The following is a 13,274-nucleotide window of genomic DNA, read 5'->3' as shown; positions in this document are numbered from 1 at the left end:
TCCACTGCCTGCTCAAAAGCTAAACTAAATTGACTACCCATTCCGTCTCTGTACCTTACACAGTAGGCAACATTATTGACATTACTGACATTACTGCCTTGTAGTCCAGGCATTCTAGCTCATTTTGGACCTAAAATCAAAAGTAATTGTAACAAAAGATTTTTTTTCACAGACCATTTCTATGAGGTCTCCAGAACAACATACTAAAAGTCCCAAGAAATCCCGGTTGGGGAAATATGTTTAATTGGCATCAATCCAAGATGTCCGCCGATAAGACTATTCTCAGAAACTGCATAGACAATTACCAATCTTGGAATAAATTCCTTACCAATAAGTAATTGAAACAGATTTTTTTTTCACAGACCATTTCTATGAAGTCTCCAGAACAACATATCAAAAGTCCCAAGAAATCGTAGTTGCAGAAATAGGTTAAATTGACATCAATCCAAAATAGCCACCAACTGGGACTATTATGAGAAAAATGGCCAATCTTGGAATAAATTTCAGACCAAGAGTTAATTGTAACAGATTTTTTTTCTTCACAGACCATTTCTATGAAGTCTCCTGGACAACATACTAAAAGTCCCAAGAAATACTAGTTGCGGAAATATGTTTCATTGGCATCAATACAAGATGTCCACCAATAAGATATTCTCAAAAGAATGCATGGCCAATTACCAATATTGGAATAAATTCCTTACCAATAAGTATTTGAAACTGTTTTTTTTCACAGACCAAGGAAAGAAGAAAAAGAAAGGTGTGAAGACCTTTGCCCATTGAAACGTTCTTTGAATATTATGAATATTACGAATATTCTCTCATGATAGAGCGTGAATATTGAGTGAGTGTGAGCACTACTGGTTTAGAAGGAATATTTTGTAGAATCGGCCCTAGGTCTTAATGGGTTAGATCTCCACTGCCTGCTCAAAAGCTAAACTAAATTGACTACCCATTCCGTCTCTGTACCTTACACAGTAGGCAACATTATTGACATTACTGACATTACTGGATGTGTAAAAGTGTCTAGTTATTTGCTTGATTTATGGTTGGCAGAATCAATTTGTTTCTCTGAAAAGGTTTTTCAAAAACGTTACAGAGGCTGTAGTCAGGAAGGCCAATTTGAAAATACTTGCACTTCATGTCAATATCTGACTGTCAGCCGTCAGCCCTGAGATGTGATCCCTTGTACCGTGCATTTAGTTGGAAATGCAAAGACTATACCAGGCCCTCATATAGGGTTGAATGGAATGGAATGAATACACATGCACACAAACACACTGCACAGTACATGCATATACTGCTTATACTTGTGCATGTACCTACACAAATAATAAAACACATACTAGTATATGCACGCACGCACACACACACCCCAGCCCCCACTAAATATCTGTCTGTAAACACATATCTGCAATGACAGTGGACTAAAAGCTTGAAGTAATCAGACATTCCATCTGTGTAATTAGTTTTATGAACTTTACTCCAGGTCCTTATCAAGAAAATTATCCATGGGTCTGTGGTGGAGATTAATGTTCAGTGATGGTCTGACCATGAAAAAGCCCTGTCCAGGATACTTATTTACTTGCCTTGCCCACAGTGAATGGAGCGCCTCACTGCTTTATGACTGCCTCACGCCTAAAAAAAAGCCCCTTCCATTATCCTGCTATAGTATTATCCTGCTATTCATAATTCAATTAGCAACATTGGATTTTAGAACATTAATAAAGGAAAGCACGCTAGACTCTTAGCAAATTATGTTGGCATGTTAGATGATATTCTACGACAATTATCATCTCTCCCATGGGTCAGGAAGTCAGTTACTAATTACTTGTATGAATCAGTGCATACATTTCTCATTAACATTAACAAATCCAAGGAGAATATTGTATAGTCTTTCCATTGGCCTTGTTCCTGACACGTTATTTTCATCCATCCATCTTCAACCGCTTATCCGTAATCGGGTCGGAGGGCAACAGCTTCACCAGAGTGTTCCAGACGTACCTCTCCAGAGCAACATTATGACTTCCTCCTGGGGGATCCCGAGATGTTCCAAGGCCAGTGAGTCGATGTGTTTCCTCCAACTGCGCCTTGGTCTGCCCCGGGGTCTCCTCCCAGTGGGACGTGCCTGAAGGACCTCCCTATTGGGAGACGCCCGAGAGGCATCCTAACCAGATGGCCGAACCACCTAAGCTGGCTCCTTTCCAGGCGAAGAAGCAGCGTCTCTACTCCGAGTCTCTCTCGTGTGACTGAACTTAAGTTCTCACCCTATCTCTAAGGGAGATACCAGCCACCTGTCGAAGAAAACTGATTTTGGCCGCTTGTATTCGCGACCTTATTCTTTCGGTGATGACCCACACTTCATGACTAATCTATAGGTGAGAGTAGGAACGAAGATTGCTCGGTATACAGAGAGCTTTGCCTTCTGGCTTAACTCTCTTTTCGTCACAACAGTCTTTTGTGCATAACTTAAAGAACAAGTGCATATTTTACTTAACATGAAATTCGACTTTTTCCATTTTTAGGCTCCCCTATGTATTTTCTATCTCCACAAAGACCCATTTTTGAACAATCAGGCTTTCTCAATTGATATGGGATTTTATGTAAATTATATGTAAAAACGCTTCATCTGATTTCTTGTGTTGGTTAAGTTTGCAACTTCGCATTATAATTTATAACTTTGATCTAGGCAGTGAGCAGCTCTGTGTGCAATACCCACGCATCCCGGCCACCAGTGGCCTGCAGCCTATACTGTATAGTGTCTGAAGTGTCCCTGAAGGGCGCTACCCTCATAGCGTCCACTGCTCCTGATACTTTGGATTGGTTATATTATTACCATAGGTCTCTGCAAGCTACAGTAGCTGTCAACTCAAACGACCTAGCAATGGACCCATCATCATCATCACCACTATTGCCAGTAGGCTTTAAGTTAGTCACGCTAACAGATGTTGAACATAAGTTGGCTGGGTTTTAGAAAACATTATGGCCCTCATTTATCAAAGCGGCGTACGCCAAAATATGGGTGCACACCGAAATTACCGAAATTATTATTTTGGCATTTACCATTTCCGCAAAACCTTGAACTTGAACGTGAGCCAGGACAAAAATCACGTTGGGAGCTGTCGTACGCTTTGTCCTCACCTGTTTTTCTGTCGTAGAACAGCGGAGCAGCATTGTTGACCAGCTGAGAGGCTGTCACAGGCATCGAAACTTATGTATTCACTCCTAAAAGGTTAATATAAAACTGTATGTATATGGGCTACCGGTAAAAAAAAAGAAAAAAACAAAACATACTCTCCCCACATGCCTTCGGCCTGGTGGAGACAAAAAGTAATAGGCCTACAGCAATGATGTGTCTTTGTGTCATGAAATTGGTAGGAGATTACCAACTTTACAAACAATTAAAATCGCGCAATTAAAAACAATGTTGCAAGTTAGATGCTTAAGCCATTTAAACAGTGTTTCGCATGAGATGAGCGCATACCAGTAGCCCCCCGACCCCCCCCCCCCCCCCACCCCTCCCTCCGGGAAGAGTTAACTTCCATGACAGGCATTTGCAGTGCTGCAGCTATAGTCAAAACGGGTAGGCTACTGCAATCTACAGCCATGTCTTTCTCGCGTTACCTCTCGTCCTTTTAATTAAGGATAAACCCGACGCGCTCGAATGCCAATAAATGTGACTGCCGATCCAGCGCAAGTGGGGACTGCATCTGCATCTATAGGTAGGATAACCCAGCCAGCCTGAGCCCACCACCACTATAGCCTACCAGTAGCCTACCACATAAGGTTTAGGCTGCGCAGGGAGGCAGTCTATTGACAGACAGAACAGGAGCGGAGGAGGAGATGCAGCTATTTGCAAAACAGCATTTGTCACGGGCTGTGCGTGTCCAAACTCATTCCAATGACATGAGCAATGTTATTTAATTAATGCTTCACAGAATCACAGGTTCAGGTTTTCGTTCACTAATCTTGTTGTATATTAAATGAATAAACACTACTAATAAATACAACTAACAACACACAGTGACATTTGCTTGCAAGTTGTGTGTGCGTGCGTCTGTGTGTGTGTATGAGAGGGGGGGTGAGGAAATGTTTTTATTTACTTTTTTCGTCATGAAACTATGGTTTCCAGGGTCGTACTGCAGTTGTTCATGTCGCAAAAACGAGGGCGAGGCTTGATTTCATAGGGCGTGCCAGATAGATTTCAGCCGTCACATTTATTAACGTCGGAACTCATAGCGTCATAGAACTCAACGTCAGAGCTCATAGCGCGCCACAGAGTGGCGCGCTACGAGCTTGTAGGTCTGCTATTTTTGTACTACAGTACATTCTGGTAGAGGCATAACTGTAGTGTTTTGAGGATAAAGATAAGCTCAAAAGACAGTTCAAATATTGGATGGAGTGTGTGGAGACAAATTATCAAGCAGTGCAGCAGTAGTAAAAAATAGGTTAACCACTAAGCCATAAAGTGTGTTGGTCTATTACATGTGTCAGAATTGATTTTATGGTTTTATTGATGACGTTTAAAGCCCTGCAAGGCCCAGCTCTTAGTTCCATTTCAGATGTGTACTATGAGGCAGTCCGCCGCCTCAGAGGCTAGGTAGAGCCACAGTATCATGGTTGTTCCTAATACTCGGGTAATCTGGCATTTGCGGCCTGGCCCGGGCACTTACTGTAGGCTTTAGAAGGCCATGCTTGAGGATTTAATGCTAGCCAATTAGGTCAGTACCATCTTAGTAGTGTTATTGTGTTACCTTTTATACTTTTTGTAAAGCACTTGGATTTTTTTTTTTTTATGTTCACCTGTACTGACATGGTCAAAATAGATGCCAGGTTGAAAGTGGCTGAGAATTAGAATAGAATAGATGTTTATTGAGGAAAATCCCCCCAAGCCAGTACAGACAAATGGTTAGGGTTTTTTTTTTTAGGCAGTTTTGTTTTTTGTATTTTTGCTTCATTCAGATAGATGTGTAGATATACAGGAACATGAGTGTAGACTACTAGGGAGATGGAACCACAAACTCCATTCAGAGTTGTATTTAACACATCATGACATACCACGGTCCCTCACCCAACGTGACCCTCTTTTATTCCTTTCAGCATGGCACTGGTGGAGCTATAAATAAACTGCATTTTAGAGAGCAGTGTTCAGACGTACTAAGTCATGTGGTTCCGTACCCTGCAGCAATGTCAACACAACATTGTCTGTACAGATCTGACAATGGCTTAAATCCTACAGTATATCTACATGGATGGCCGGGGTCCCCGGCCCCGGCCTACACCAAAGCAGTGGTTCCCAAACGTTTTCATGTCAACGTGACCCTCTTTTATTCCTTTCAGCATGGCACTGGTGGAGCTATAAACCCAGACTGAGACACATGTAGAAGTGGACCCTATAGAAGGGGACAGTGTTGGGCAGTAACGAGTAACTAGTTACATATTACTGTAATATTATTACTTTTTCCAGTAACGAGTAGTATAAAGAATTATATAAAGAATGATTAATTATATTACAGAAATAGTACTATTTTCTTCTGCCAAAACACGCTTTGTTACTCCTTACTAGTTACAAATGAGCGTCATTTGTTTTTGTTCATTCGTTGAGTTATGCATTCATAGTAGATGGCTGTTGCATGGCATGCTAAAATAGAACAGATCTACAAGCTATCAACGGGTAAAAATAGAGATGCATTGTAGCTTGTAGATCTGCTATGACGTAGCGTATGCGTCTAGGCGACCGTCACAACACACTCACAGTCGCTTCACTTCCAAACAACAACAAACAGAAAGACGGACCATGACAGAGAAATGTATCGGTATTATTTTGCATTCTTGTCTGCCAAGTATATTAATGTCCGTTGTAAACTTTGCGTGTGCAAAAAACACTTTCTTTATAAACGTGTTGAAGCATGGTTTAAAGACGCACGAGAAACACAGAGCCCCCCCCCCCCCCCCATGCAGGCAAAACAGACTGGATTTCAGAAGAATTGACTCGTCACTGGGTGAATTGTTGTAGACGTGAGGTTAACCCTCATGCACGTAGTTGACTCGGCCTCATTTAGATCCATCATGGTCCTTCAAAATACCTTTGAGGTCCAATATCCAACGCCCTACACTAAATCTCTTCACCAAAAATAGGCAAACTACAGTAGCTCCCTCTCAAACACTCACCCCCTGTGCCACTTCCATCCACTCTCTCATCTTTCTTTCTTTCTCGCTCGTCTCACCTATTTTTCACATTTCTCTATTCCTCTGTTCTATGACCACTTTTTCCCCCTCTCTGTATATATATACTTTGGTCATCCTTCTGTGTCTTGGTTCCTAATCGATATATTAATACGCCAAGTCTCTGTGTGTACGTACGTCTGTAATCCACGTATCTCAAGAACCGTTCGCGCCACCGACTTCAACACACCGCTCTAGTTCATTAAAAGAAATACGTATATTTTCCTCTGGTTGCACCATATTGGTATTTTCTACACGTAAAACATTGTACACACTTTTACTCATATCTTGTTCATTTAGTTTGTGTTATATATTGTGGACATTGTTAGCACAGTTTGCCACACCAACAGTTCATTGCACATATGTGTATGAGTGTGTGACAAATAAACAAACCTCTCTCTCTCTCTCTCTCTCTCTCTCTCTCTCTCTCTCTCTCTCTCTCTCTCTCTCTCTCTCCTTCTCTGTCCTCCCCACCACAGGTGTCATTCTTCCTGTTCATTGTGTTTGTGGTGTACACTATGCTGCCCTTCTCAATGCGAGACGCCATCATCGCCAGCATCGTGACCTCCTGCTCTCACACCATTGTGTTGAGTGTCTGCCTGTCTACCACAGCTGACCGCATGGAGCCAGTGGTCTGGCAGGTAAGGTCAACAGGTCTTGACACACAAAAACACGCACACACACCTTCTGTCATTCACCAAGATTTAACAGTTGCACACACACACACACACACACACACACACACACACACACACACTGAAACACAAACTTTACACACACATATGTTGCACATATCTACATGTATACACAAATTCAAAAGCCTCCCCCACGTTTTCAGTACCTTTCATGGATTTCCATGAAATCAGAAGAGTAGCTTTTCTTTTATGAAAGGTTAATGTGCTCCCATCCAGCTCACACAATGAATATATCCGGTAATTTCCACAGCACAGCATCGTATTTTTAGCAAACAAACAAATGTGACCTTTCAACTAAAAAACAATTTACAGCAGTGGATGAGCGATAGAAATTCTAATGTATTTAAAATAAACTCAAGAAAAGGTCACCGCCTTTCCAACGGTGTTATTGCTGGTCCTAGAGCAAACAGTTGGCATAATGCTACGGAAGCTGACCTTAACCAAAACAAACAAGGAAGGACCCTATCAGGAAGCCACCACATCGCTGGGTATATCTGTATATGAGCCCATATACTGTACTGTATGGGCATATACTAAGAACATAAGGGATCCATGTACAGATAAAGGACATGGACATAAAAGGGACACAGACAGTCTGTGGGTGCAGCGGTTGACCTACTGTATATTTAACTTGAACCCCAACCTCCCTATTGTGGGGAGAACTTTCACCAAAAATATATAATATATAATATTTTTAGGCAAGAGATTTGGGTGATTAGAGGTGTAGGGTGAAAAAAGAGAATCCCAAGTACAGTTGCAACTCAGGTCTGTTTTTACTAAGTATGTTTTAACCCCAGCTATTCTATCAGAACAGTTAAGTGGTAAAATCACACCTGTGTGAAGTGAGTCCTCTTATCTTTGCTCAGACACATATGACGTAAATTCTCCATTCATTGTCAATTGGATTCTTTTTGTGTAAGACAAAAATCTACACTAATAGCTGAACTTCTTCAAAAAAGAAGTATGACCGAAAAAGAAGGACAGACAGAATAGAATCGAAATGGTCGATTAGCAAGCTCGCGGCCATAGCGTATCCGTGACCATCGTTTTAGACCCAGTCATTTTCGGCCACCGGGGGCCAGACCAGGACGGGATGGTCATATTAACCGCGTCCTGTGGGAAGGAAGGAGGGAGTGTTTGTGCGTCTTGCAGCCGTAAGCCCCGAACGAGCAATTATTTTCCATCGTACTGGTTTTTCAAACGTACTGTAACATATCATGCTTCAATTACCATGTCTGCCTCATTCATCCACTCTGCTTCCACAACAGGGGTAATTTGTTTGCTGAACTGAACATCATTAATCAATTTGATTTGGTTTCTCTGGTAGTGCCCACCAAACCTTTACAATCCAACTGGAACAGACCCAATATCTACAGACATAATCAAATAATAAACATACAATAACTGAGCTCTGGTATATCTTTCCTGTTTTTCCTACCGCTGTTCTTTTGTATTGGGCTATGTACCACTTCATTGCACTCTGCTGCCATTACTTTGCACATTTGCTTCCATCCCTAGTATGGTTGTACTGACATCTGGGCTGCCTAGGGGAGGATGTGACAAGGTCACTATCAGCACATCTCCTCCTGTGCATCAGTTCAGCTTGCCAGCCAGCCAGCATTGCTTTGCTGCTAAGTCAGACAGACTGGAATGTAATGCTAGAGGATGTTCCTGATTAAAGGCGGTTTTGTTGACGGGCTGGGGGGAGTTGCAGGGATTTGGATGGCAAGCAAAAGCTAAATCTGACATTTTTGTCATTCACTAATTTTGTTCATCTGTTTTATTTATAAAACAGAGTTATATATTTTGAGCATTGTTTGCTATGGTTTATGACGACAATGTCACTTCATTTACGATTTATAGCTAAATTCACTCTTCTTTTCCCATCCATTCAGTCAGTCAGGTGGGATCCTACCCTTTTGAGGGTGGGGGTTCCCATCAACAGAATATGATGTTTGCTAAACTAGAGGTAGACAAAACTGGTACTTTTTAACTGAGAGAGAAAAAAGGACAGCAACTAATTTTTAGTTATTCAACGTTGTGTCACACTTTCAGGCCATAAAGTCAAACAAACTGGCAAAACCTGTTCCTTAAAATGTTTTAACATAATAGACAGGTAGCAGTGAGGAAACATTTCACTTTTAGTTGCAGTACATGTTCAAAATAGTACACACCATTAGACAGAGCATGGGAATGAAATTGGATGCTTTAATCCCAGATTTAGTCTATTAAATCCACTTCAACAACAAAAGTCAGGGGAAACAGGAGATATAGCCTAGGTTCCAGGGCAATTTGTTTTAATGTGTAAGTCTTTTTTAAGCCTTCCAACAACTGATGAAGGTTTCACAAGGGGTGTCTTGCATCCAAATCTCTAAGACGGTAATCATATATATTGTGTATGCTCAGTATAATATACTGAGCATTTGTCTCCCTAATGCAACATAACATGTGCACAGTATGTGTGCACATTATGTGTGCACAGGACCACAGCTACTGTATGTTGCATTAGGGAGACAGATTGCTTCCCAGTTGGCAGGCACGGTGTCCAGGAAAGACAGGGCACTGCCAAGGACCGTGAAGCCCTCTAGTAAATATTGGCACTGCCAGCCCTATCCTATGATATCAGTTTGGTTAGCTGCCAACAGTAATGCCATTTTCTTGTTTGCTGTCTATTTGCTAATTGTGGTCAACAGACTCAACAGGGCAAATCTCTGTTTGTGGTTATAGAGCCAGGGGTCAACAAGGTATTCTGGCTGTGATATGCCGAGGCTTGTTCTTGTTGTCATACTGGGTGACGTGGTGTCATACTGGGTGGGGATAGTGTCACCTGAGAAATGTTTACAGCACAAATAGAATTTAGGAGTTGTAAGAATATCGATGGGACATCTCTGAATCTGAGTGGGAATAAATTAGATGGTACCCCATTTAGTGTGTGTGTGTGTGTGTGTGCGTGTGTGTGTGCGTGTGTGCGTGCGTGCGTGCGTGCGTGTGTGTGTGTGCACGTGTGTCTGCGCGTGCGTGTGCGCCCGCATGCCCACGACTTGGAATGAAGTAGTAAACTTGCTGTAGCTTTACTTAGTGTGCGGCATTTCCTGGGGTTCAGTGCAGTGAAGCTTCATTTAAAATAGAGCAACTGGTAGCTTAGTTCACTACACCTGCAAGTAACTTTCCCAGCACTGGTAGCCAGTGGTGTAAACTGTAAAGTAACAATTATGTAACAATGTAAGTACAATTACTTCGTTACTGTACTTAAGTAGTTTTGAGAATTTGTACTTTTATTGAGTATTTTCTTTTTCTGTACTTTTACTTTTACTTCATTGCATTTACAAGGAAAAAGATCGTACTTTTAATCTGCTACATTACAATTGACACCTCGTTACTCGCTACAAATTAAAATCTTAATCGCATATTTCCGCGCACATGTGAAATATATATGCGGGGCTCGCTTGGATTTCAGTAATTTCACAATTTCACAAATGCATTTTCAGCATAACGTTTATAAAGTCATCGCCTCGCCCTCACTCATTCCTTAACATTCACACAGTGAAGCATAGTGGTGTGGTGAAAAGCTGGACAGAAGCGCCTGTCTCTCTCTCTCTCTCTCTCTCTGGTGCGGTGAATAAACAGCGTGTGTGTGTGTGTGTGTGTGTGTGTGTGTGTGTGTGTGTGTGTGTGTGTGTGTGTGTGTGTGTGTGTGTGTGTGTGTGTGTGTGTGTGTGTGTGTGTGTGTGTGTGTGTGTGTGTGTGTGTGTGTGTGTGTTTGTGTGTGTGTGTGTGTGTGTGTGTGTGTGTGTGTGTGCGTGCACACGTGTACGCGCGCGCTGCTTCTGTTTTCGTCAGCTCGACAGCTTGTCATCATAGCTGTTATTTTGCATGGCTGTATTATGGAACACATACCGGTACAACACGACTCACCCACCTGGGTGATGGCAATACTAATCACTGTAGTTTACCGTGCATTGCATGAAATCTTCCCATCACCACGGGACACGTCGTTTCTCCCAGCTTGTATTTCTACTTTATTGAAATAATGTCATCCACATTTGTCCAGTGCATAGCCTACTGCAGGCTTTGTTGACTAGATTTATAAGACATTTTCAAGTTCTTGCTTCGATTATTTATATGGGGATATCATTTAACATGCATCTGTGTGATGGGGGATAGGACAGCTTGCCCTCGCAGAGTGGAGTGGGTGGGGCTTAGTGAAGGGCTTAATATGATGTCTGTTTTGTAATGGACCCATAAATGAATATGTATTTGACTGTGAAATATATTTTGTGTGAGCTTGCACCCTGAGGTGTGTGTATGTAAACACAAACATTGTCCTAACACAAACATTAAATGCCATTGAAAAAAAAAGCCAGGGAGTCAGGGACAGGATGAAAATGTTTGTACTTTTTACTTTATACTTAAGTACATTTTAAAACCAAGACATTTTGATACTTAAGTATACATTTAATGTGAGCTACTTTTATAATTTTACTTAATAATTTTCTGATTGGTTACTTTTACTGTTACTTACCGGTAAGTAACTTTCAAGTAGAATAACTGTACTTTTACTTAAGTAAAATATTTTTGTACTTTTTCCACCACTGTGGTAGCCAGAAACACGACTGTTTAGTTAGTAAAACATGCAAACAAACACAAGGTATAGTGCTGTAATCGCTCTGTTTTTATCATTAACGCTTCAATCACACTATTTCTTTTTTTTTTTTTTTTTAAGATATTTTTTTGCGGCTTACGCCTTTTATTGATTTTTTAAGGGACAGATAGTAGGCTGACAGGAAACGGGAGAGAGATGGGGGGATGACATGCGGTAAAGGCCGTGTCGGGTCCGGGAGTCGAACCCGCGGCACACCGCGACTGGATCACCAGTCCGGTGCCCAGACCGTTACGCTACGGCCTGGGCCTTCAATCACACTATTGCCATAAGCTGATTATTCCCAGTACCCATGGTGTTAGTGTGCATGTAAAGTTGTAAACACAATGTTTAGTGTGAATTTAGTTGGACCTTGTCTGATTTTTTTTGTAGCAGTCATTAGTCATACATGGATATTAAGCTCTGTCTCTCGGGGGGGGGGGCTATCACCTTACGCCAGGGCTCCACCGGGCGCATTGTGTCTCCGTCGCGTGCGTCAAAAAACGAACCAGGGCAATTTTAATGGCGACGGAGATGCGACGCAACGCGGGCAGTGGAGCCACCCTTCATTGATTAAAAAGGGAACATTTTGTAACGGTGACGGAGACGTGACGCTGACGCGCCCGGTGGAGCCCCGGTGTTACACATGCATAGTACAGTATGCTGTTCGCTCTGTCTCTCGGGGGGTGGGGGGGCTATCACCTTACACATGCATAGTACAGTATGCTGTTCGCTGACAACTCGGCACTATCCTCGGGCCTATCTCACGAAAGCAGAATTAACTAATGCAGGATTTAAGCCAAAAATAGGCTTGTTAACAGTTTGATGGCCGCTAATTGTTTAATCCAGTCTTCCACCGAGCGTAAAACGCTATACCCGACATTTGTTTAATGCGTTTAATTCGCCGTTTTGAAATAATTAAAAAGAAACAGCGGATTTATCCGGGACCTGATGACCACTAGCCCTATAAATTCTCCTTATACAGCACTGCCATCCAAAAGTGCTGAATGCCCTGACCCCATCCCTAAAAAATGCAGATCACTGGCTTCCTCTGAAACAGGCATAAAAATCCACCTTTCAGGAGGCCAAAGGCAAAGGGGGAGTAAATCACTTCTCCCTTAGATAGGTGATCACCCCCCTCATTTTGTGATGATATTGAATTTTGTTGTTATGTTCTGAGCACATTTTGTCTGCTGCACAGGAAGCAGCACTTCCTGGCCTCTGAAGAGAAGTGCCTTTTTTACTTCATTTGAATCCAGGCGAGATTGGATCCAATTATCTGACACTGAGTCACTTTAACACATGTACTGTTAGATAGCTAGGTACTGCATCTCATTATCGAGGACTGTTTGTCCCTTGGGAACTGAGCAGATCAAATGACATGCACTCTCTGGTTTGTGGCAGTAATGAGGAGATGTTCGGTGTTACTATGTACCTCAGCCACACAGAGAAAGTCGCATGCACGTCATCCACAGGCGTGTACTGAATTCATAGAATTGCACATCTTCTTACAGTAATTGCACAGAATCGTTGTATGCGTATCTCAATAACCATTCGACTGACCGACTTCAAATTTGGCACTTGGGCGAGTTGTGTGCACTGCGCAGAGTCCGTCGTATAGGCGGTTGTCCAGAACCGCCAGAAAAGACTGTCCGTGCCCCAAATGAGCCAGTTGATTGCCTTGGCAACCCCAACCAAGTTTAATTTGCCAATTTCCC

The 13,274-nt window shown here is 42.2% G+C and overlaps 1 protein-coding gene across 4 annotated transcripts in view; it reads left to right on the top strand.

The window, feature by feature from the left end:
* adcy2a (adenylate cyclase 2a) overlaps positions 1-13,274 on the top strand; it is a gene marked incomplete at its 5' end in the record, with an annotated part of 111,510 nt that overhangs the window by 26,678 nt on the left and 71,558 nt on the right. For all 4 annotated transcript variants that reach the window (XM_083760309.1, XM_083760311.1, XM_083760310.1 and 1 more), the window contains one exon: positions 6,702-6,863. In XM_083760309.1, the coding sequence (XP_083616435.1) occupies positions 6,702-6,863 (162 nt within the window). The remainder of the gene's footprint in view (positions 1-6,701; positions 6,864-13,274) is intronic.

Source organism: Protomyctophum parallelum (genome assembly GCF_964188405.1).
Source record: "Protomyctophum parallelum genome assembly, chromosome: 3".
In the NCBI taxonomy this organism is placed as follows: Eukaryota; Metazoa; Chordata; class Actinopteri; order Myctophiformes; family Myctophidae; genus Protomyctophum; species Protomyctophum parallelum.
Note: the sequence above shows the minus strand (reverse complement) of the source record. Positions and strands in the feature narration are given on the sequence as shown.